General features: G+C 37.8%; 1 protein-coding gene across 2 annotated transcripts; it reads right to left on the reverse strand.

The window, feature by feature from the left end:
- Positions 1-2,145: 2,145 nt before the first annotated feature.
- Positions 2,146-24,770, reverse strand: TSPAN14 (tetraspanin 14; the record flags this gene model as incomplete). Of its 2 annotated transcripts, XM_082002113.1 has the most annotated exons (8): positions 2,146-2,616; positions 4,573-4,692; positions 5,229-5,273; positions 6,702-6,827; positions 9,494-9,664; positions 10,480-10,626; positions 16,156-16,206; positions 24,690-24,770. In XM_082002113.1, the coding sequence occupies 8 exons, from the start codon at positions 24,768-24,770 to the stop codon at positions 2,545-2,547; spliced, it is 813 nt and encodes a 270-aa protein (XP_081858239.1). In that variant the 3' UTR covers positions 2,146-2,544. The 2 variants fall into 2 exon arrangements, with proteins under 2 accessions (XP_081858239.1, XP_081858240.1); XM_082002114.1 differs by lacking the exons at positions 9,494-9,664; positions 10,480-10,626; positions 16,156-16,206.
- Positions 24,771-25,407: the final 637 nt, after the last annotated feature.

The following is a 25,407-nucleotide window of genomic DNA, read 5'->3' on the forward strand; positions in this document are numbered from 1 at the left end:
CAAGATTTGCAGACACTGGAATCCCAATCTGTGACACTGGCTCTTGTCAGCAGCTAATTTCAGTGCATGAACTTCACAGAAATCTTTGACACCATGATGATTTTCACCAACTGCTGGGATTACTTCACAGCATTAGGAGCTTTTTGTGCCAAAAAACGACAGAGGGAAACATACTCCCTAGATGCAATTTTCAATGCAATGTTTTACGAATAAAAAGTTACAAATAGAAAGCAACCTCCTCCAATTTTACATACATCAGATTATACATAACCATAACAGAGTAAGTTGGTTGATGAGGCATTGTAAAGTTTCAAGCAGTGGTATTTAAAGCAAAGGTTGCTGGACACTGCTTTGCTCCTTGCAAAGTAGCAGTAACAGCAGCAAATTCTCAGCTGCTCCTAATGGACTATATTCAAAAAAATAAGTAATACCTCAAATTCAAGGCTCTACAGAAGAAATGCCTCTTGCTCTCCCCTCAGTGATCTACTGCTATTGTTTACTTGTTGTATATTAAAGCTAAAAAAATAAAATCAGTGCACTTCTACTGATTTTACTTTCAGGTTTTTCAGATGAGTAATAGCAGACTGTTCTCCGCTACTGTAAGGAAGTCAGCCATCCTTAGACAAGCTTCTTTTTCCTGTTGTGTCTCAATCACCGGCCAGAAAAAGAACTATGAAAGCTGAACTGAAATACACATGAGAAGTACAGCATTGTCTGTGAAGTGCTTCAGAGATTAAAAGCTAGAAGGATGTCTGGACAATCAATAGAAACACCAAGATTCTTACTGTTGATCAGGTTTTGACAGTGAAATGTTTGCTAATACATGCATAATAGAAAAAAGGACATTAGAGAAATATTTAAAAGTTTGGCTTCCTGAAAAAGCCATATAGTTTGGAAATACAAGTATTAAATCCTTCAGGCAGACTACATGTAATAAAATATCATTATAAAAATATACACTTTTCTAAAATTTACACTATGTTAGGCACTGTAAATAAACCTGCCCTCCCTGAAACAAATGGTGTCATTGGAAGCAGTAAACAATGTTAAGGGCCCACAGTAAAACTGACAGCTACTTCCACAAACTTTTCAGTCACATACTTCTATCTTCAAACTAAAAATACTATGCCAAAGCCTTTTAGAGAAGGCTAGAACTCTTACTGAACTACAGATGCATCTAATGAACCCCCAAGAAGGGAGTAGAGGAAGAAGGGAGTTTAGTTTTCTTCTGATAAAAATAAAAAAACTTTACTTCAGCAGGAGTAGTTCAGTTTGATGCAGAAGATTACTGTGAAGAAATCATTCTGGTTCACCATATTGTGACCAGCATTTGAACCATGTATCAGAACACAAGCAGAACTGATGATTCAATAGCTTTACAGAACATTTAAGAATCCAACAACTCTAATCTTTAAAGTGTACTTCCTCATTAAAACCAGATTTCAGGACGTATCTATACTGAATTTGAATGTTTTCCATCAGTCCTGATATTAGCAGTTAGGACTTGTGAAGATCAATATAGCGGTTGAGAGAAACTAGAGGAAAGGCAAAAGCCATCAACAGCTATCATAGCACGCTTGCTACCTACTGAAACAAGCTGCATTTTGAAATTTCTGCAGACAGCACTTTTTAAAGATTTTACTGGTCAATAAAAAGCTAAGCATCTTTAAAGTTTTTTCTTCTATAAATACAGAGTATTTACATTTTTTCCAGACAGGAAACAGCATCAGGGATTCATACCCCCTTGCCTGAAATGGAGATTTCTAACATATAATGCTACAGACAGTTGTATTTTCCCCCCTCTTGAGAAAAGGCTTGCATTTTCAAAACAGCATGGGTTACTCAAGCTCTGACGCTGAGCACAAGTTCCTGCTCCCAAGACATCTGCATTATTCCCAAACAGAAATATCCCTGCTTCTACACAACTAAAAATCAATTAAAAGAACTAGACAATTTGTGACTTTTTTCCAATTTCCAATACCATGATGATTATGGTTGTGGGATATCTTGCCAAAAAAACAACTGCATGAGTCTACTGCAGAGACTAAAACAATTTCAAGATTCTGAAGAAATGATTGCATGAGTCTACTGTAGAGATTAAAACGATTTCAAGATTCTGAAGAAGTCACCACACTTTCTGAAAAGATTACATTTTGAGATTGATGACAGTTGGGAGTGAAAACAGAACAATCTTCATGGTAATCCTTCAGGGAAAGTCTACAGCAGTTTCATGTCTTCTTGCTACAATCTTTCAAATCTGTTCCACCAGTGTCTTGGGAAATTCCATTTCTTCCTCAGAGATCAATGCTGGTGCACCAAGTTGTCTCGTTAGAAAAAAGGCAGACAGGTGTTTTTTGTGTGTGCATGTGTTCAAAGATTTTTTTTTTTTTTGTACCAGCTTCTAACAAAAAGCATGAGCACAGTAAAATCCACATAAGGCTCTTAGTAACAGGAGTATTTCATGGTCTGTGCATTTCTTCCACCTTGGTGTCTGACCAATAACCATAAAATTTACTTTTTTGCAACACGTGTCTGCTTTTATATTCAGAAGGCATTACCTGCCTTTACAGCTTCAATATCAGAAATCAACGTCCTGGCTAGGAAAATCCCAAAAATCTAAAACAACAAAAAAAACAAACCATTTGTGAGATGAAACATTGTAATGTACCAGTCTGCAAGAGGTTTCTAAAAATTAGACCCTATTACCATTAACCATTATTGCAGAATGGGATCCTACTTCTTACATCTTCCTATTACACTGTATTGACATCAGTGCAACTACTCTTGTGAATAAAGATATGCATTCATAAAGCGTTTGCAGGTTCAGATACCATTTCATAGACAGGATCACCCAAAGCATGCTATTACTAAAAAGTAAAGGCAGCAAAATCTCGCAGGAAATAAAACTCATGAGAAAAAGATGCTTTCATGTAACACTTCAGGAGCACTCAAAATAAGCTTCTTGATGCCCTAGAGCTGGAAGAAGTCCACTTAGCCAAGTTTACTTGAGTCTTATAAGACTTACATGTGCCTATTGCTGAAGTTACAAATGAGGCATTTTTATTCATTCCACAGCTTTGGACAATCTGCTCAATTTTCTGATTTTTTAAATACATCCAGAATGTACAATCACATGTACTAAAAAGAGATTCTTGTCACAAAGGGCAGTTAGAAAAGTCCTTGATTATTCTCAGACATTTAAATTTGAAATTTTAACATTCACTCCAGTTCTCAGTGAAATCTTCCTTTCAAAAATAAATTCATAACTCAGGAAATGTCCTGAAACATTCTTGGAAAAAACAACAAAAGACTGGGTTGAAGTTTTGGAAAAGCCATAAGGTTTGTTTTGGATGTAGACAGGCTACATCTAACTCTCAGTTCCACGATGAGTTTAATGCACAAGAAAGACCCAATTTGAAAATAGAATTGACTGTGAAAGTTGTTTCACAGAGACTCAGGACATGAATATGAACAACATTAAGTTATTGTCAGTCAACACATTGCCCAAAGATTAGACTTCACATCTTTAACAACTTCCTATCTGAAGGTGTTGTTCTCAGGACAGCAGCTCAAAGCCATGAAAGCACTATCATTACATAGTGATAAGCTATCAAAAACCAAGCAGAGGGCAGTATTGCCATGGCTGGGAAAAGGTATTTGGCCAGCACTCTATGCTCAGCTACTTTCAGTTAAATGGAAAATGCATTCTGTAGTAAATTTACAAGTTTCTTATTTCCCACTGAAGTGAAGCAGTGCCATAGCAAAGAAATTTAGGTAAGTGTAAACTGCTACAATGAAAGCAGTATCCACCTTTAAGGAAGAAATCCAATAAGTAAGTTTTACTGAAAATTTTGATTCTTCTTTTATGTATCAAGCACCAACAAGGTACAGATGAAGGAGTTGCTGTGACTCCTTCCAGGTTCTGCTAATATCACATTTGCAACCTGTTCACCAATTTCCCTGCTCTTCTGTTCTCAACTGTTTTTGAGCAGTATGCCACACATCACTTACAGCCAGCTGAGTGGTAATCTTAGCATGAAGGACAGAATTCTGTTTTAGTCATTTCATATTTGTGCTAGAAAGATGCAGTTCAGATCTACTGGAGCAGATGACCAGATCTCTCCTCTCTCACAGCATATTGAAATGTAAGAAATATATTATTGTATCACATTATATATAATAAATGTTATATGTTAATAATATATTTGCCTATTGCTATATTATTATATGAAGTATGTTTATAATAAATGTAACATTTTCATATAAAAACAATATATTAATGTATAAAAATATACATCACAACCATCATATACTGTACTATAATTGTATTGCATTTTTATAATTACCTTCATTGCTTTAAGGAACATAATTTCAACAGAATTAAATTAGCTGATATTTTCACTTTTAGTCCCCATCCTTATAATTCCCCCCCCCCCCCATTATTTTCATACCTAAAAAAATTCAGTGCCAACACATTTACTCTACCTCTCTCCATACCTACTTTTACCTTCAGCAGATCTGTATCTGCAAATTTGAAACTCTTTTCAAAGTAGCATAACAAAAACAACTAACCTGGAGCAGTGAGATAGCTATGAAGACACCTGCAACAATGTAGATATTTCGGGGTAACCAAGCTTCAAGAGCAAGAATACAGCCTTTGACAAAAATCTGATCATCCCATTGACTCTTGCTCTGAATGTAGAGAGGAAGAATAAGAATATTACTTTTCTGCTCAAGTTATTATAAGATCAATCACATGATATAGCTAAACTAATGATTTGTCACTTATGCAGTAAGGTTTTTAACCAGACTCCAGAAATACATATATGCCCAGATTAAACCAGGGAATGTTGGACATTGATATTAGTATCTTCCTGCAAATCCCTTTGTTAGAATACTTCAGAATTAGCAGGTAATACAATTCAGAGTTAGACTATTAGAACTAATAATTGAAATGCAAGTCTTTTGAACTTGCACTTAAACTTTTGAACCCTTTTTGAAATACACCTTTCCCTTTACCTGTTCCATCACTTGTTTTCTCCACCCTCCCACAACACAAGTTTACTTTAAACAAAGGACAATTTCTATCACACTCTACTTGTAGCATAATGTACCACAGTCAATTAGTTCCCAGAATTAAGCTGACAATTCTATCAGCAATTCCACCGTTTTTAGCTTTGCCTATGCAGGCACAGAACATGACAGACAGCAAGATCCCAGCACCCTACCTTCTTTCTGACATCATAGCCGCACTGTGTATTCACAACTTTTTGCTGCAAAGCAAAGAAGATTTTAAATAAATCAATTGAATTCTACTCACTTGTGTTCACAGGAAGTTTCTGTCTTTTAGATTCAGACAAACAAATCAGGACTGTCAGAGTCAACCACTTTAACTAGCATTTTTAGTAAAAATGAGCAAAGCACTAGCAGAACTCAAGAAAAGTGATGACAAAGCAGAGGTCTATACTAACAGGAAAACATCCTCCACCAGAAATCCCAGTTTCTTCTATCACTTGGCTCTCAACTAGCACGGACCTTAACATGAAGTGTAGCAACTGTACAGCCAGCATAACTAGTATAAAACATCTGCATTTCCAAAATCAGTTTCATGTTAGCTATTTCACATAACATCTGTGAACAGATGAGGTAACAATGAAGGTACCTGGCTGATTTATTTACACCTGCAGTGGAGAAATATGCCTTGCAACTCCATCATTTCAAGTGGTATACAACTTGCTACCCCAATCAGTTAAAACAAGTAACAGCTGCAAGTTACTCAAGCCCACTCAGTTGATAGTTCAAAGTCTCACACATAACCCAGCTCCAAGATATACCTAGTCTTGAAGACAAAACACCAATATTGAAATATTAGGCATAGAATTAAAAATATTTAAACATACTTATGTCTCCTTAAATACAGCACCACAAAAAGTTGCAGTGAAATAGTATTTCTGCTCCGTATTAAAGCAGAAAATAATTCCTGGGGAATCTGAACATGGAATATTTCCTTGACAAAGTCTTTCTTTGGTTGATTTCCAAGACAATCAAAAGCCTTAGTATAACCTACCAATGGCTATCTACTCCACATGAGGATTGCTGGACCAACTTTCAGCTGAAGGTATTTCCACTAATACTATAAAGCATTTTATGTTAGTTCCTACCTCCCCATTTTGGCTTCCACTGATAGGGTCAGATTCCTAAAGTAAACAGATCTAACCAATAAGCACCTAAATCTTGCCAAAACCAGATAATTGACTCAAATGCTTTAAACTAAGTTTGTGCATGAGCACTTTACTAGTTGCTGATGGGGTGGTACAACATTAATTCTAACTGGGGCAAACACACTGCTTAGACAGTGCTCTCAGGTCCTTACAAGCTAGATAAGAGGCCAAGAATTCAAGGAAACAATGCATTGGGAATAAAAAAAAAAAGTATCAGCCATCAATACTTGGAGACTCAAGCCATAAAAAGATAGCTTGAATTCCTGGTGACAATACATTTTCAGCTGTATAACAGGTTGCCACATTTGGACTTTAAATAGGGTGTAACAGAAACATGAAAAGAGTTTGTCTGCACCAAAGTAATTTTTCATCATTTAGAAAATCTTTTAAAGCCCTAGTCATCACACCATATTCAGGAAGCACTCCCTTTCGTAACTCTCCAACAACATCAGAACGACGCAAAGCCAGGAAACAACTTACGGCAGGATCAGGTATACAACAGGAAAAAGGAACACCGCACTTCTCACGACTTTTGCTTTCACTGCTGCAGTTAAAGTATATGTTAAAGTCCCAGTCATCTGGACCTTGGGCACCACAGCAATGGTTCTGCAACAGATAAATACACACTTAGCACTTGGGGGTATTTTAGAGACAATTTCTGGACAATTCCATCTCTGGAATGGTATTTGTTCATCATCTTTACTTTCTGGAAGGCTGTGCAGAATCAATGGCAACAAAGTAATCAATAATAACCAATAACTGTGATCAAAAATCAATACTGTGACTCTATGAAATCAAAGCAATACATTTGGCATACTGTTCCTGGAAATAGGTGTCAGTGCAACAAGCAAATCATAAAAATATCACTTTAGATGTAATCACTAGATGCAATCAGTGTACATCCATAAACAGTGCAACAAAATAGTTTACACAAATGCTTTGTACCCCATTATTTCCAAGTCAACCAAAACCAGAAGAACTACGAAAAATATTTCTTTAAATTTGTGACTCCACCTTTAAATCTTCATGAATCAACTAGTTTTCCTCTCCTTGTTTACTGTAAAAAGTGGATCCAAACATTGGTGAATATACTTCCCTTCTTTTAAATAAGGTTTTCACATCCAAATGAATTAACTGGTAAAGTCTCACTAGCTCAAAGGTCCGTCAACTCTATAAGTATTTCACATAAGTTTCTTGACCTAAACAATATAATGTAATTACCATAACTGCAGGTTGGGGAAATCCCAACACTTCAAGGAACATTCAATTCCTGGAACTAATGAAAGCTAGTTTCTTATTAAGTTATGCTTTGCCATTTACTGGCCTGGATATTTAAGGGTACAAATCTTTCTCTATAATTTGAGTAGCTGAAATGTTACACCATCACACAGATTTTCCTGGTACCTCATGAAGTTCCATCCTCTTGGGATATCTCTAGCATCTCTCCTCTGCCCACTGCCCATCTTCACAAAACTTCCAACCTAACTGTCTGTGAGACCACCAAAACTTTAAGTCACTACATGAGTTCAGAACTTGGAGTTGTGACAGATACAGATGTAAAGAGAGAACAGAATTGTTTACACATAGTTTTCACAGGAGATGAGACTAAAGAGAGCTGAACAGAATGGTCAGGATAGAAAAAACACCTAGGAAAAAAAAAGATTTTAAGTCAAATACATTTACTGTAAAGAAAGTAGAAGAGGCTCATTACTGTCTTCCTAGTCCCTCCTGCCTCACACTTCTACGCCTTTGTAAAAAGCCATACAACCACTACCCATGCTCATCTACCCTAGTAAAGTAGAGACCGCAAGGTTACTTACAGGCCTGAAAGTAACAATTAGCCAGACCAAGGAGCTGCCTACAAAAAGCTCTCTGGGTCCCAGGGCACACAACTGAGCAGGTCAGCTTAAGGAGCATGGCTCCGAAGATGGGCTTCAGTGAGGCACTTGAACACACCGCTGCACCTTGTTGTTCACCCCTTGCTGAACTACACTTGCTAATCCACTTTGCGTACTTCCTCTCCTTCCTCAGCACTTTCAAGTATGGCTCAACAACAGGACGAATCAGATTTTTCTGGTCTTTCCTTTTTCAGGTTTATTAGCTTGTTAATCTGCCTAGTGAACCTCTTTTGGTAAGCTCAGCTTTTTATTTTCATTGAAAAGTATTTAACTGGAGTTCAACTGTAAATCAGCTTAGCGTATTAGCCTGGCTGACTGCACTGAAACTAGATAAACAGAAAGAGCAACAACAGAGTAGACAACACCAAGAAAATTACTGGTGTTTGGTCATGGCCAGGAGGAGCCCTACCTTACAAGAGGGTGCCCTTAGCACCACAAGCTAAAGCAAAACAGCACCAAAATCCATCCAGGCAGCTTACAGGATGCTTCCATATCAATGCACACAAGAGTGAACGAAACAGACAGGTAAGGTGCTGGTAATATACAGCTGACCAAATTGGTATCCAGTCTACAACATGCTTTGCTATCAAACCAAGCTGTGAGCACAGATTTCTAAACATGATCTTCTACGAAATGGAAGACAGACAAAAAACAAGCTTCTTTCACAAGGCGGGAGGGAATATATATATATATATATGTGTATATGTAAAGGAGACAGCCATTCTACCTCTTGGTGAAATACTCACATACATACTCTGTTTCTCTCCATATATTTTTTTAATCATACACAAATAAATAGAAGTCAGAAGTCATCCTCACTGGTTGTTTCCTGGGCATGATGACAAAAAGCAGTTGATTGCATGAAAGCCACCAGGCCCTTACCAGCACACGCCTTGTCATCTCCTGGTGTACATCACTGTCTTCTGGTAACTGAAGATCTTAAGACCATAGGAGTCTAAAATTGTTTCAACCTTCCTTGACAACTGCCCGACTCCAGAAGATAAAAGGCCCTGTGCAAGACTGCAGTGCCTCCTAAAATGAGTGCAGACTACCAGTTCCACTCCACATTTTTTTCAGGATGAAGAGTTTTATTGCTCACTTCGCACTTAAACTGGTGCAACACTGATTAGAACAAGTCAAGAAGATCAAAAGGCAGATGGATGCTTGGCAGAGCTTCCACATTTGCAGTTAGAACAGCACTATCTCAGAATATCTTGCCTCCCTGATGCTTTCAATGCAGAAAAAGCAAAACAGCACAGCTGTAACAGGGCACTATTAGCTACAGAACATGATAAATCTGTAACAAAAAGGAAAACTTTCAAATCTACGTATTCTCCTAGAACACCCAAAAGTAGTGACAGGGTACGAACTTACAATTTTCTGTAGTGAATCAATGAGGTTCTGGAGGTCAATATCGTCTCGGTAGGATTTAATGTTATTCTCAAAGAATTCCTTGACCCTGTCCCTCACCCAGTCCTGGAACAGGAAAGCCAGAACTGCCACTGCCAGCTCCAGCAGGAATATAAACACAATTGCTCCACAGAACTGTGAAAAAAAAAAGGCCCAAATTAGAAAATACTTATTGATTTTGAATGTATACCTACTCCAACTCCACCAGAAACACAGAGAATTAGGTTAAAATTGTTACTCAGTACAGATACCATAAGAACACAGCTTGTTAAATGAGAATACAATGCAAAGAAACCCTCAAGAGGTAGAATTATCTTTGGTTTTGGTCACCTGAATGCGACAGTAAAGCAAGCACCATATCACAGTCATTATGCGCAGCAGTGAACATATTAATAAATGAGAATCTGCAAAACACAGAGCTAAAGTAGTCTTGACGTGACTTCTTGGATTGTTTCCAGTTTTTAATTTTTTGTCCAGCTTAACAGTTTTCAGATCTAAAGCAAAGAAACCTCAGTATAAAAACAATTGTTTAAGAGATTTCACATTAGTCACTGAAGTCCCCAAGTTTTACCCACCAAACTTTCAGAAGAAGTTTAAGGGATTTCGTTTTCCTTAAGCCACTATACCATCTCCTCTCAGTAATTCTTAACTGTCTAAATATGTTCCAGAAATCATATTTTGTGATATTACACACACAATGTTAGATTCTGCTCTATATAACGTCACTGCATCACAGAATGAACATTTTCCAGAAAGGGGACAATATACATAGGTTTGAACTTACATTGCTTTTAATACCAGTACTCAGAGGCTTGTCAGGGGAGTAAGTTTACCATATACATTGTAGCAAATCAAATTCTATAAATTATCTGGGTTTGTTACTAGTTCTTCACCCATCATTCCCAGCTTTCACACACATAATAATCTGCTCATATAACGATGTTACTTACAAACTTCAGAAGGCAGATGTTTTCTCTCAGTGCTCCTACACAACCAGCGAATCCCAAAGTAAACATCACTATTCCCACCACTAAGACAAGCACCACTGGGTCCAAACCATGAAGACCAGTCACCTTTGTCAGATCAGACAAAACACCCTGAAATAGAAAAACAGGATAACAGAAAAAGGTGACCACTATAAGCATGTTTTCCATTTAACATTCCTTCTGGATATCCGTGATTCCAAATGAATTGGCAGCAAACCCTTGAGACTGCCACAGAACCTTGAGAGACCTTGAGACCCACACAGAAAAGTCTTGTTTTAAAATGGGTTATTTTTGATACCAATTTTCTTCACTCTTGCTGAGGGGGTATTAATCAGTAGTTATAACGTTGCATTCTTTTAGTAAGTAGATCCAGTGCAGTCAACTCCTCAGAGTACATGCTCCTAGGTCTTTGCCAAACAAGCTTCCACAAGATGGTGCCAAAAGCTCGATACTATCACTGAATATTCATTTAGTTTCAAGGAAAAAGAATTAATGCTTTATATTAGTGTGAAATGGATCAATCAGAAAAGTACTACCATTTCAAAGTCTTTAAAAAAATTAAGACACTAATTTTCCCAAACTTAATGTTTAGGTGGCAGAAAGGGAGAGACATTCTAACTACAAAGCAGGTTATGAGTAACATTTTAAGGAAGGAAAACAAAATCTTGTTTAGGTTTTCAAAGAAAGCAGATTTTTTTCCTCTTAACATTTTAGTTATACCTGTTCTAGTGATGAGTAGCTGAATAGTCCTAGGAATGCTCCTCCAAAATCTTGCAAAAATACAGAAGTACAGTCTAAGTATTGCCCTTTCATCCCAGATAAAATTCTTACACCAAAAGAAGTTATCTGCTCCCTATAAGATACTTGCAATTTGCCAAATTTCTTAGCTTTTTTTTTTTTTACCTTGACAATACCATTTTCTTGACAATCTTACCTATTAAGCTTATCTGCCTAGATAGATCTTAGGACAGAATTTCTAAGTCTATGCAAATGTAACTCTAACAGTGAAGCCCTTTTCATTTCTAGATTAGGTTTTAAAGAAATTAAGTTTATATACCTGCTACTATTAAAATGTCATCAAATGCGTTTAACACAGGACAAGATGCAGCATGCAGAAGACAGGATAAACAGCTGAAACTCTTAAAGTTAACAAGAACAATTTGTAGGGACATCCAGGCAGCCTTGCAATAGACTGAGTGTTCATCATACTCATGAGCAATACACAAAACATTTTAATAAGGAAACACCTTCCCTTTAAAACAGAGAAATAATAAAAATCACAGTACAATATCCCATAATTACATGTTTACTATCTTTTCGTTTGGTTTTTTTTTTCTTTATAAAGTGTGTTCTCAAGCTAACTATGGTTAGTGTAAGAGAAAGATATCAGAGAGACTGGTAAAGTAATTCATACAAGCAGACTAATTCTCTCCAGGGAATGTAAATTCCCATCTTGCTACTCAGGTATTTATGCTAGAGTTAAGTGCCGTATAAAGAATATACATCGTAAGAGATCTTGGAAAATTCTGTATCACTTTGTATTTAAATGCTTACTTAACAAAAATAAATGTCTTTAAGATACAGCATTGTAAGAAAATGTGCACATGGGGAAACCTCATCAGCTGATGAAAAGACACTGATTAACAGTACTATAGTGATGCACAGGAGTTAATCTTCTTTCATAACATGTTCCATAACAGATCTTGTTAGAGCTGTTGATTTGGCAATAGCAAGACAATATTTTACCAGAACTGGTTGAAGGGATGAAAAGAAAGAAAACAATAATCGAACTGTAGAATTCAGAATTGCCTTGCAATAGCTGGTGACTAACAGCTGAAATAGCCTATTAAAAAGTGGTCATGGTTTATGGATTTCCCAGCATTCAGATAATCTTGGCAAGCAAGGACTTTTCTAGTTAGTGTCACCAGTGGCACATTTCCACTCTTACAAACTCTAAGACCTCACAGCTAATGACCAAACTTGGTCTACTGTGTTAATTATGAGAGTCTCACCTAATCAAACCTTAGCTCAGATATCACAATCAAGGACAACATGCCAACATTAGCTAGGCTAATTCAGTGTCTTTGTAAAACCAAGACACTATGAAACCAAACACTGTGTGACCAGGATGGTGAAACTTTCACAACTATTTCCAACCATCTCCTTCCCACGCCAAAACTCAAGCTTTTTTTCCAGACAATCTCACTTGCTCAAGCAACATCTTTTGGAAGAAAACTTCCTCTGATCAAAGCATGTTATGAAGAAAAGTTGGCAGGAACTGGGCTCTATTATTCAACCCTCAGATACTGCTCATTCACAGCAGTTTCTTCATGTTCACATTTGATGTTTACAACATTCTCTTCTGAAAAGAAGGTTGTGGGTGTTTTTTTTTCCTAACAAAAGACATTAAGTGAAAAATCCTGAAGGAAGTAAACAAGAGAATTAATTCAGGGGACTATCTCATTCCACTTACTCATCTCTAAGGATGCTTCTGCCCGTACCATCTGTAGCATGGTAAAAGCTCTTTGAAACACAGGTTGTTCTTTACATCAGCACCTAGGTTTCCTAGGTGTGTACAGAAATGAAGTCTGATACCTGAAGTCAGTGTCAAAAAAGCCAAGAATAAAACTCAGCCTTTAAGTCTTCCTTTTCAGTCACTTAGTGAATTAAGAGTTCAAGTGTATATGCTTGTTTTCCACTTTCTTTTAACATTTGTAAGCACTATGCCACCATCTCAACTGAAGTGTGTTAGCAAAGGGCAAACATGGATGGTCTTTAAAAAAACCCTCTAACACAGCCCATTAACAAATGCCAAACCAGTTACTATGTGGAGATACACTAGTATGGAAACTACAAAATACATCTGACAAGGACAGAGTTGATTTCTTATAATGAAGTTCCGTAAACTGGATGTTGATCGTCACAATATAACACTTCCACTGATTATAGCAGAAGTTACATGCACATACCTTTAGACAGTTTACATACCTCTGTGTACAAATACAAAGATCAGACTAAAGAATATGTACACTTCATCATAGAATAAGTTAAGGTTGGAAAAGACCTGCCTGACACAGGGGAGCCCAAAACTGGACAACTGGACATGGTACTGCAGATGCAGCCTCAAGTGTGATGAATAACTTCGGAAGAAGCTCTGCCCTCAACCACTGGCCACATTGGTGTTAATATAGCCCAGTTTGGTGTTGGCACACCTGATATTCAACTTAGTGATCAAAAGGAGCTGAAGGTTTTGTCCTCACAAAGCTACTTTCAGGGCAGTCAACCCCCAGCCCATACTGATGGGGTTACTCCATCTCAGGATTTTGCATTTCCCTTTTTTTTTTTTTAAAGTAAGCTTCATAAGGTTCCTGTAAACCCATTTCTCTATGCTCCTGAAGTCCCTCTCAAGTCCCTCAAAGCAGTCTTGCTTTGAAGTAGACTGACTGCCCTCTCCGCATTTGTTATTAGCCATGAGCTTCCTGGAATGAAGTTAGGCTGACTAGCCTCTAGTTTCCCAGATATTCCTTTGTGTCCTTCTTGAAATAGCTTTACCAATAAAAACTGTTTTTTATTGAGAGGGCTCGGTGTTATTCACCTTTATTCTATTAAGTTTATTATAAATCACTCACTCTGATGTTTGCAGTATCTCTTAGGTGATATTAACATCTGTCCAGTTTTTATTGTGTAGAGTTTTAAAGTTTTATGCAATGTAAATTTATGTGACTGTTCAGAACAACAAAACTCTGCTATAAGATCATAAGGATAGGCCAATTAGATACACCAGTTAAAGAGACTGGATTTGACTTAAATAGGTAACACGAATCAGGATGCATAGCTTTTACATATAGTATTTTCAACATTTCTCACAAACCAGCATTCTCATTTTGATATATCAGCTAAGAGATGCACAGGATTTATGTCCAGAAAAAAAAAGACTGCTGAGGAATTTGTCTGAAGTGTAGTCCTAGGGCAAAAAGAAAAAGATGAGAAAAAACAGAGACATTAAAGGGACCCAATGTACTTCACGTTGCACTAACACAGGATATTTAAAACTCTTCTACCACCTGTAGTTTATCTTTGGGTTTACCACTGCAGCACAGTTTCTGGAATGTTTTTCTCTTACTTCCCATCTATTGTTCACTAAGATGTTTAGATAGACAGATCCATACAGGCACTATGACTGAAGAATGCTGCTAGCATTAAAGACTGTCCACACAGCATAGAACAGACGTGAAAAATAACGTCCAGACTTCATGAGTCATTCAGAAGTTCAAAACTACAGGAAAAGCTTTGAAGCACTTATTTGCAAGATAGGACACAGAACAGAAATAGTTCAGGCAAAATTTAAGAAAAAAGACAAAAAGAATCTGTTTTTGCCTTTTAGGAACTTCAGTGTACCATAAAGTCCATTTGGCAAACGGAGCTAATTATGAGCTAGTCATTTCCAACCACACAGATCCTATGTGCTTCTTTAAAGATAATGTCTGAACATGGGAGAACACAAATTCAAGACAAATTTAATACCCTCCCTAAAGGGTTAGAAAGAAAAATCCTTTTATAACAACAGAATAGGAGGTAAATAGATGTATGTGGACATAGGCTGCTTACTATATATCAATGATATTGCTAATCTAGTTGTGAGAATGTGTGCACACACATAGGGAGCACGAAGAAGGAGAATAAATACCTCTGCATTAAGATCATCATAAAACTCTCACTTCCAAGAAGTGGAGGAATCCCCGAACCTCTCTGTATGTGGGTAGCTGCTGTGTGTAAGGACTCTAATTAAGGAAATACTACACTACGATGGTAATTGAAGTGTTCCTACTCAGCAGCACAACTGAACAGTGAGGGCACCTGCCCTCCACTGTTAATTAAGATGTAGATGTGTAAACCTGCTAGTAATTGTCACTTTTTCCTACTGCTTGCAGTCCTACTAAAGCCATGCTTTTACATTCATAACAAGGGGATGAACCATTCATTGCCATACCTATACCATCTCTTCTCTTTTAAGAGGAGAACTCTGTAGGTACATGCCTGCACAGACTCTCTCTGAGGAAGTTATTCAGCTGAAAGAAACCTTTGCCAAAAACAAGAGTGTTATTCAGCTAGATCATGTTCCCCAATTTTGTTTCTCTACACTGAGACGCAATCACTTAAGCAACTCCACGAGGAGTAAAGCGGAAGACAGATGGCCTGAAGATTGGGATACTTCAGAAAGATGGTCCTAAAAACACATGGGGAGGGTCTTTGGGGTTTTGTGTTTTAAATATAAAAAGGTATCTTCTACATTCCTCCCAAATGCTTGTTTTTCACAAAAAGAGGTGGGTAGATGAGTGTATTTTAGAAAACATGCTTTCGAAAAAGAACCAGTTCATAAAGACTATTTATAAAGATTAAATTCTCCCTAGCATCTTGCTCTTACAAGTTTACAAAAAAGGTCTAAACATCCAGGGCCACAGCTTAACACCTGATCAGGGACAAGAATGAAACTGCAATGAAATTCAGTTTAGATCATTTGAGCATGGTCTTGAGCTCAGATGCTACATTTAACCTTTGCTACTTTCCAAGGAAGTAGTTCTACTGGGGCTGGGGGCAGAAGACAGCCACCAAAGTAACACCAGTCATTTCTACCCTTACCTTTTCACTCCATGCCCACAGACCAGCTGCAAGGAAGGCCACCCCAGCTAGCTAAAACAAAAAGAAAACAACGAATTAGATATACTAATCAACACATTCTCAAACACTTAGCCAGTAGCACTGTTGCTCAAGTAAAACAAATATTGTCTGTAATCTCCAGCAATAGCAATGGGACATTCCGCCCCATGAGTCAATCTCTTGCAAAAAGGATTTAGAGTGCTTTTATTCCATAGCATTCTTGCATTTTATAAACTACTTTTTAAAAAAGTATTTCAATTTGATTATTCATCATTACTCAAGAAGTACACAGTACTAAATTAACAATTCCACACAGAAGTGTGGGAGTTATCCTTGTCCCAATGACTTGCTCTAAACCTTTTGCCTGCACATTAATGAAGATTTCAGAATATTTAATGCATTTTGAGGTTACTCCCTAATTTAGTCATTTTACAGCACCACCCCCAGACAGTAGCTATGCTTGACTCTTTATAACTTCAGTGTCAAGCTCATTGTATTCGCCTCTTCTCGAATTAGATACAGTTTGTCTTCTGAATCCTTACCTTGTTTAAGCCCTTTTGAATTAAGCTGAAGTAATGGTCCATCCACTTACTTGCAATAAGAAGCAAATCCAACTGACAACATACAAAGCCTACACCAATTCATATGTTTGTATAATAAACATTTCTGAATTATATTCATTCAAATGAAGCAACAGATCCTCGTTCTAGTCTTTTATTCCCTTTCTCCATTCTCAGGCAGCTTGTCTTTAATATCCAATTTCAATAATCAAACTAAAACGACCTCTTTGCAAACTGAGGGCAGCTCCCCCTCACTATGAAAAATAGCATTCTACCCTGCTATGTCCATGTAACCTTAAAAGACATTGAGGTGCTGGAGCGTGTCCAAAGAAGGGCAATGAAGCTCCTGAAGGGTCTAGGAGCCCAAGCCTTATGAGGAGCGACTGAGGGAACTGGGGTTGTTTAGCCTGGAGAAAAGAAGGCTCAGGGGAGACCATATCACTCTCTACAACTATCCAAAAGGAAGATGTAGCGAGATGGGTGTCAGTCTCTTTTCCCAAGTAAGAAGTGATAGGACAAAAGTAAACAGCCTCAAGTTGTACCAGGGGAGGTTTAGACTGCATGTTAGGAAAAATTTCTTCGCTAAAAGGGTTGTCATGCGTCAGAACACACTGCTCAGGGAAGTGGTTGAGTCACCATCCCTAGAGGTATTTAAAAGACATGAAGATGTGGTGCTTAGGGATATGGTTTAGTGGTGGACTTGGCAGTGATAGGTTTACAGTTGGACTCAATCTTAAAAGGTCTTTTCCAACCTAAATGATTCTATAACTCTACATAAAGGACTGAGGCTGCTCCCCGCTCCAAGCCGCCTTATACATATTGACAAGTAAACACCAATACCTGAAAAAATGCCTTGAAAGGGGCTGCATTTCCTAGAGGAAAGAACCACCTCCCATGAACTAAATGGAGATTACAGGCAACTCCCCACAGCTCAGGCAAGAAGCAAAAATGGGACCCTTTTACAGTCACAAGAAAATAGATGTGTAGATTTGAAGTACTACTGGGTTCACTGCCTGCTGACCTGAAACTACACTCACGGCAAATGAAGTTGTTCTGTGTTTACTCTGCTGGAGAGAGTGGGGGAAAGGAAAGCTAAAAAGGGCTGCAAGTGTCATTCATGTCATTCCATAAAAATTACTCAAATTATGTTAGACACCTCTGTCTAGGCATAAGGTATTATATCCCATATTTTAAGGCTTAAGCACACAGATCAACAAACCAGATCCACAAAGACATGGAAAGAGTTACAACTGGGCAAAGAAGTACCAAATAAGGTAAACTTCCAGTTGATGCTTAATAAGCAACAGCACAATGACAACTTATCTCAGACTCTGAATAAGTTAAGCACATTTAAAAGTGATTATTTGGATCAAAGCACAACTTCAAAAATACTATTAGAAAACCACAAGGCTATAAAACAGAATATTGACTCAGGTTACCCTTAAATCTTAACCCAGTGATTTTCAGGAAAAGAAGCAAAATAGAAAAAACCTCAATAATCAAACTTGCATGTCATTACATTATACAGTGCATGCAATTGATACATCCTTCACCCTTTCTCACTCTAAATGCTCCAGCAGTGCTGGGAGACAGGCAAAAAGCTGGTATAATTTGCAGTAATCAGGGTAAACTACACAGTAGACATAGCTGAATCTTTGGGAACTTTTTCTAAAGAAATGGGGAAAAAAAAGAATTGGGAAAACACACATCTTCCACACTGTATACAAACTATTGTTTATATATGTTAGCATAACACTAATACTGTGCAACTGAATATAGAAATAGCACATCTCCTTCAGACTGGCTGCCTTTCATTATCATTATCGTCTTAATTAAACTGTAATGGATTCTTGATTAAGTAGACTTTTCACTAGCATGCTTCATTCTCACCTCCGAACACAAACATTGCTCTCATGTTTTTATAGTGTTCAGTTTCACAAAACTACACTATTTTTGCAGTTTTTCCCCATAAGCACCTATGCAAATGATCTACAGTTAAAATGGATTTTATCAGCAGAAAAATAAACTTAGTCTCATAGAGTCAACATGGATAAATCTAAAACTTAATTCAGCTAAGACTGATTCATAATTCTCACTAGAAACAGTCAAACCACATACATTAGGTTTCTTTAGCAAAACAGTGAAGTATGATGTACTCGCAGAAGAAACAAAGCCATCAGCCACTACATTTACAGGCGCAATTACCAAGACAACCAATTTGCAAGGAAGCAAAGTGGTAGTTATTTAACCAAATGAGATTTCTTTGCTTTAAATACCACATGCAAGATACTTTGAAGTATCTCACTGAAAACTACTGTAAAACACACCATGGTGGTAAAACCACCTCAGAAGTTAACATGATTGAGCATCCCCAATACAGAATTCTACAGAGAATTAGCACCAGGAAAATACCCTATCTTTACCACTCTTACACAGAGGCATTCAAGTGACTGCTGTGAGACAGACCAGGGAACTAATCCAGCCTGAATTTAAGTAAGTTTTAACCTTCATCAGCTCACTAAACTAACTGGCTACATAAATGTGAGAACAGGCAACTGAGAAGTAGCAATGCTAACCAAAAGCGTTCCCAGCGTGACAGTGAGCAAGCCAGCTATTTAGAGAGACACATTTTGAAATTCTCCTTTCACCAGAATCTGGATTATGTGCAAGCAAGAACTGGACTACCCAACTCACTTCTACACCGTGGAGCCATTTAAGCCATATACTGCATGAAAGGTTAGATGGAAACATACACAAAGCAGTTCAACTGTACCCCTTTGAACAGGAAACTAAGACTAGTAACAGCATTCAGTCATTTCCTGCTTTAGAACTGAAAAATCCACATTATTAACATATCACATCAAGCTGTAAGCTCTGCTCAGGAGACGTACAATACTGACAACAACTCACAGACACCATGCACAAGACCACTCAGCTTAAGTGTTATCCGTTCCCAACCACACTTTGAATTCCTATGACTATGCTATTGGAATCACCCTAACTGAGAAAACAGGCCTAATTCGTTTCTCCAGTCTAAACTGCAGCTAAACATAATTCTTGCAAAACCACCCTTGCACACAAATGAACTGATTTTGTGTCAGCCTGCCTCAATACAGGGAATGCATTCCTATTGAGCTCAGTTTTTGTAAGCCCAAAACGTTACCCTTAGAGAACACTTTTTCCACCCCCCCGGACAATCCTACTTTACATTGTAGCTCCACCCATGCTGGAGCAATCAGCAGCCTACAGCCCTTCCTTCCTACCCTTGTCTCTTCCCAGACTTTTCTTCTCAGGCTCAGGAAACCACCTGGTGGTGGATTCTTTCCTCTTCCTGGCACAGCCTTCCTCTTTCAGATGTTCCTGAAAAAACACCACACACTGCAAAAGCCAAGAAAATCTTATGCTTGCCTCGATCTTCTCTTACTTTTCAAAAATAAGTGCAGAATTCTTTTTCAGAGCTTAAGAGAATTTTTGCTCTTTACCATCATGTTCTGGGCAAAAATGCCACATGTCCTATAGCATGACTGAAGGGTTCTATTTTTTCTCCACAAAACTTTAAGAGCCACACACAAAGCTACAGAGCATTAGAAGATAAATCAAGATGACAGCAGCTAAAAGCTATTTTACCCTCTGCTCTCAATTCATGTGAGAGACCATGAGCTCATATGCAACGTAAAAGGCTTTGACAGAACACACATGCAGTCTTTCACTTCACTGAAATAGCCATGTCCTGGCTGAGATGCAATTCTTGGATTACCAAAAAAATTCTTCAACTGGAGACAAAGACAACAGCAACAGAGACAGGTGATTGAGGCACCTCCTTTTATTCCCTGGGCCTTCCCAAGGGCAGGCTGGAGGGCACAGAGCAGTGCGGCACTCCTGCACCCTCTCTGGGCTTAGTTCTCCACCCTCTGCCTCCTCCCTCCATTGGGGCTTTCACAGAAGGACTCGATGACTCGGAACAGAAAAGTGCCAGAACGATGCTCTTCACCTTGTATTACCACAGTCGTTTAATTTCGTTATGACAAATGATGCTATTTGGTTAAAAAAAAAAAAAATCACTTTAAAACACAAAAGGAGGTCCAGTCTTGCTGTAATAGTGTAATTCCACTTAAACTTCTGAGCACTCCCTACAGGGCTATCTTTATGGTTGCAATACTGCCTCATCACTACTCATTAAAACTTCTCAAATTACACTTGTTATCTTATTAGCATGATTAAAAAGCAAGATGAAAATAAAGTAATCCCACATTAAAATCATGCCTAGGAAGACAGAGCATCCCTATGACCTCCATTCCCTTTCTCACAAGGCAAAGTCAAGCACAAGGAACAGAGAAGTGATTTTGCAAGCCAGTCGTACACAACTAACTCAAAGCCAGCAGAACCGAACCTTCTATCACGAAGTTGCCCACCTGAAAAAAACTTCCAAAGAATGAAGATTTACAGATTTCTAAAGGCTGATTAAACTGTGTGCTTGCCATTATTAACATAGTCATACTTGTCTTCGAGTGCAATATTTTGTTCCCAATCTATGCGAACTGTATTTGAAACATGACACAAACCAAAGAATACACCCACTAAGAAGTTTAAATACTCTGTAAACCACTCACTAAGTCACCATATCCTTTAACTTAAGTTTATACAGTTGCTGATATTAGTCTTTAAAGCTACAACAGGGAAGTCAACAAGCATTTTTAGTAAGTGAGACAGAAGAACAGATGCAATTCACTATTTACATGCAAATTACCTGCTTGTGAATAAACTGTGTCATGAGTTGAGTCACAGGTGAGCTACCATAATACCTCCAGTAAAAGCTTAAATGGGCAAAAGGCTGTCTGCACACCTATCTAAATACCATCACTCATACTCATTATATAGTGGGCACCCTCGCTGGCGCGCACACACACACACTCACAAAACAAGCTTCTATAAGCACCTGTCCTGCAAGCCAAGAAAAGTGAATCAAGACTAACATTCCCTCCTTAAATGTTGTTTTTTGAGTCATGGTTACATCTCCCTTCTGATTTTGTAGTCCTTCAGTTCTTTTAAGGCACGTAGAAAATTTACTTTTTTCTACACACAATGGATTTGTCCAATTAAAGAGATTGTTAGACTAGTCATCCCAGCCAGCCGGATGTCATAGGCTCCTGAATCACTGTCAGCTAGATGATTCATGCATTGCCTATAGGAGTGTCTACCCTCCCACACAACATTTACATACTTTGTTCTACAACTAAAGGTGCCGAACTCTTACCAAAAGAGCTGTAGTTACACATAATTTACTAGGTAAGCCTGATAGGAACTTCATAGCAGAAGCCTCAGACCCTTCACTGAGCAAGCTACCAAGACTACTAGTACCTGTTCAGAACACTAATTCCCCCAGCCAACAGATCAGCTGAAACACACAAGCTGTATTTCAAGTTCTCCTCAATTTTTCTGCATCTCTTCTTTAAAAATGACTATGAAAATAAAAAATCCTTGGATCTTCATCATTAATTCCAAAAGAATACAGTAAAAAAATAAATTTGAAAAAAATGAAATGTAATGACTCTGCAGGCAATAAAAAAAATAGAGAGATAAAATTCCTGTGAAAAGGCAGAGGCAAATTCTTTCCAGGTTTCCCAGCAAAGACAACTTTAGTTTTTCAAGGGTTGTTTACCCATCAAAAACAGCAATAGACCCCACTTCATGAGACACTCACTAGAAAGCAAGCGATCTAGAACAATCCTAATATATTCATGAACACGAGTCTGTCCGTTTCTCACATGTCCCCATACTATCTGCTGAAGAGCATCCACTCACTTACAGAGCGATTTCTCTGAAAACCAGAATGGCCTGACAAATACTACTTCTCATTGCACCACACTCCACTACAGGTTCATGGGAGTCGTACTAAATAGAAGAAAAATAATTACAGAGCTGGTGGCCTTTGATCACATACTTTTTGACACACAGGGCCATGATGGAAATCCTCAATTGCTAAGAGGGGAAAAAAAAAAAAAAGATCACTAAAGAACATTTGTACTATGGCAATATTGTGGCCAATTAACCCTTACCAGGAAGAAGATTCTACACAAACCACACACATCTTTTCTGTCCTGTAGTCCACAAAAGGATAAACTCCCCTGTGGCTTAATGCTACAGTATCATGTTAAAACATTGCACTAATAAACAAGAGGTGGTGACAGTAGAAAAAAATTCTGTTTTTTTCAGCCATAGCCAGACATTGCAGTCTCAGTATTACCTGGCCTTGTAACATTTTTAGTAGGCTGAAGACAGCAGAAAATTGATGAGGAAGAAGCTCACAAGACTCCCAGTTCTTCTCCTTGAGCAGTGATTTCCTACCCTACACGTCTTGCTTTCCACAGAAAATTGAGCCAGATGACCTCCAGAAGTTCCATCAAACCTAGACTTCCTTGTGATTCTAAATTAATTCATAGCTTTGTCCATCAGATGTGCAGCTTAAAATAAAAAGCTTATTTTCTACCTTAAATACTGCCAAAGCAGCCAAAATGTCCAGAAACACCAACCTAGTTTTCCAGAAGTTTATGTGAGTTAATCAAGCAAAATAGCAAGTCATTATTGACAAGTATGAACAAGATTCTGCAGCCTGCAATTTATGTTCAGACACTAAAACCTTTTTTTACTGAAGTTAAATACATATCAGGGTAATAATTATGTATATCTTAAATTTTAGGTATTAAAAAGTTGACATGGTTTAAGGAATCATAGTAAACAAATAGAATTAATATCAGCTCCTCTAGCATGTCTACTGATCTCAGACAAGCCAGGATCAGGAGAATCAATTTTTACTCATAAAGAAGTCACTTCAACAGCTTACCATACTTTCATTCTTACTATCTGATACTTTAGCTTTGAAAAACATCTAAACATCTTTAGAAGCGGCTATCCATACCAAGAAATATTTCAACTCTTAATCAAAACATTAATCCAAGCTGCCAGCACCAGGCAAGTACTTGCACTTCTCCATGACTACCCATGCCTTTCCACCACTTCACATGCAAACTCCTAATATTTGACCTGCAAGTTCTGAAAAGAATTATCAAATTTATCTGAACGGTATCCTTACCTTCATGTCCCCCTCAGACATGTTAACTATTTCTAATGCAACACTATGCACTAAACTTTGACTTGCCTTCTTTTCCAAGGTAGTTTGGTGCTTCAGTGATCATCATACGCATTTAAAACCACACACCTATTTTTGCACCCTTTTCACATTCACAATTCTAAATGAACATTTTAGGCAGGCTAGTCCTTAGCTAAGTATTTCAAGACCGTATCAAACAATTTTGCTGCCCACAGAGCATGACATTTAAGATCTTGACTATGTTGCAACGCCAGCTGTTGACATCTCTGGAGCAGTTCTTCTCTTCTGCATAGTGTATTTATAGCTACACCACCCCAACAAAGAGATCAAAGATGATCTGAAAGGCGATACTAGAATAGACTTCTCTAAACAGAGAAGCAACTTAACATATCACTTAAGTAAGGTAGCTTTAAACTTTGCCCAAACAACCAGCATTTAATGGCCTCCATCATCATTCAAAAGACAGAGGTCTTGTCAGCAAGAGTAGACACTATAGTATTTTCTGTTGACAAATCCTTTAAACAGATATTTCCTTTCTCCATTAAAAACCCAAGAAAACCAGTTCTACCTGCTTCACTCTTATCTTCACTCAGAAGGGAAGATAGGAGGAAGGGGCAAGGAAGCAATAGATTGTGAGGAATCACCTGTATAATTTTCAGTAATTTAAGTAAAATTACTTTCTCACATGGGATAGGTTTCTTCAATTCCAAAACACCTGGGACATACCATACATCAGCTTCTTGCTTTCAGGTAAATATTTCAGCCTATTCTCTTGGAGAAATATGAAAGGCATTAATTATTAACCGAGGTATGCGTAAACTATTTCAGTCTCTATGTTTTGTACTTACCCAGAAGACAATGTTGTAGCTGAAGAGAAGGTATTTGTACCAACAGCTGACTTCTACATTAGAATATCGGTAATAGTGCATCTTCTATAGCACAGCGTCTGCATAGAAAAGAAAGGATAAGAAGAATTAGGCAGTGAAAGATTTTAAGAATAAAAGATTTTTTTCTCCCAGATCTCTTTTGCTCTGTTGAGAAAGGAACTATAGTAACCTGTACCATATGCCATTCAGAGGTAGGTTCCAAGTCAGCTCTGAAAATTCTGCTGACCCTATACTCCTCTTAGTATTTGTTGCTTAATAATCTTATCTTCTTTAAGCACACTTATGTGGTAACAAGGAGGGACACCCAAAAAGGAAACTAGCTATACAGTTAGGCAAGGAAGATCTGCATCAGCAAGTTGACATTAATCCGCTTTCTTACTCCTTCAAAACCATTTTACTTACACAGACAGCTCCTTGGATTTATGCAAAAGTCTAAAAACATACCCTGTGGATTACACATCCAACAACCCAGCTAACAAGATGCTAGTTACCTGAAAAACCTCAGTGTCTACAGATTGCTAAATACAATAGGCAGTTGTACTCTGTCTTTTCCATACTTTAATGTTTCTTTACCAAATCCATACCCCATAAGAGGTTTTACTCTCGAGAAAAGACCCAGCATTAAACAGCTGATCTCTGCAGAGTTTGGTTTTTTTTTCCTTCCTTACATACACTAGAG

The sequence above is a fragment of the Phaethon aethereus genome (assembly GCF_964289735.1).
Source record: "Phaethon aethereus genome assembly, chromosome: 7".
In the NCBI taxonomy this organism is placed as follows: domain Eukaryota; kingdom Metazoa; phylum Chordata; class Aves; order Phaethontiformes; family Phaethontidae; genus Phaethon; species Phaethon aethereus.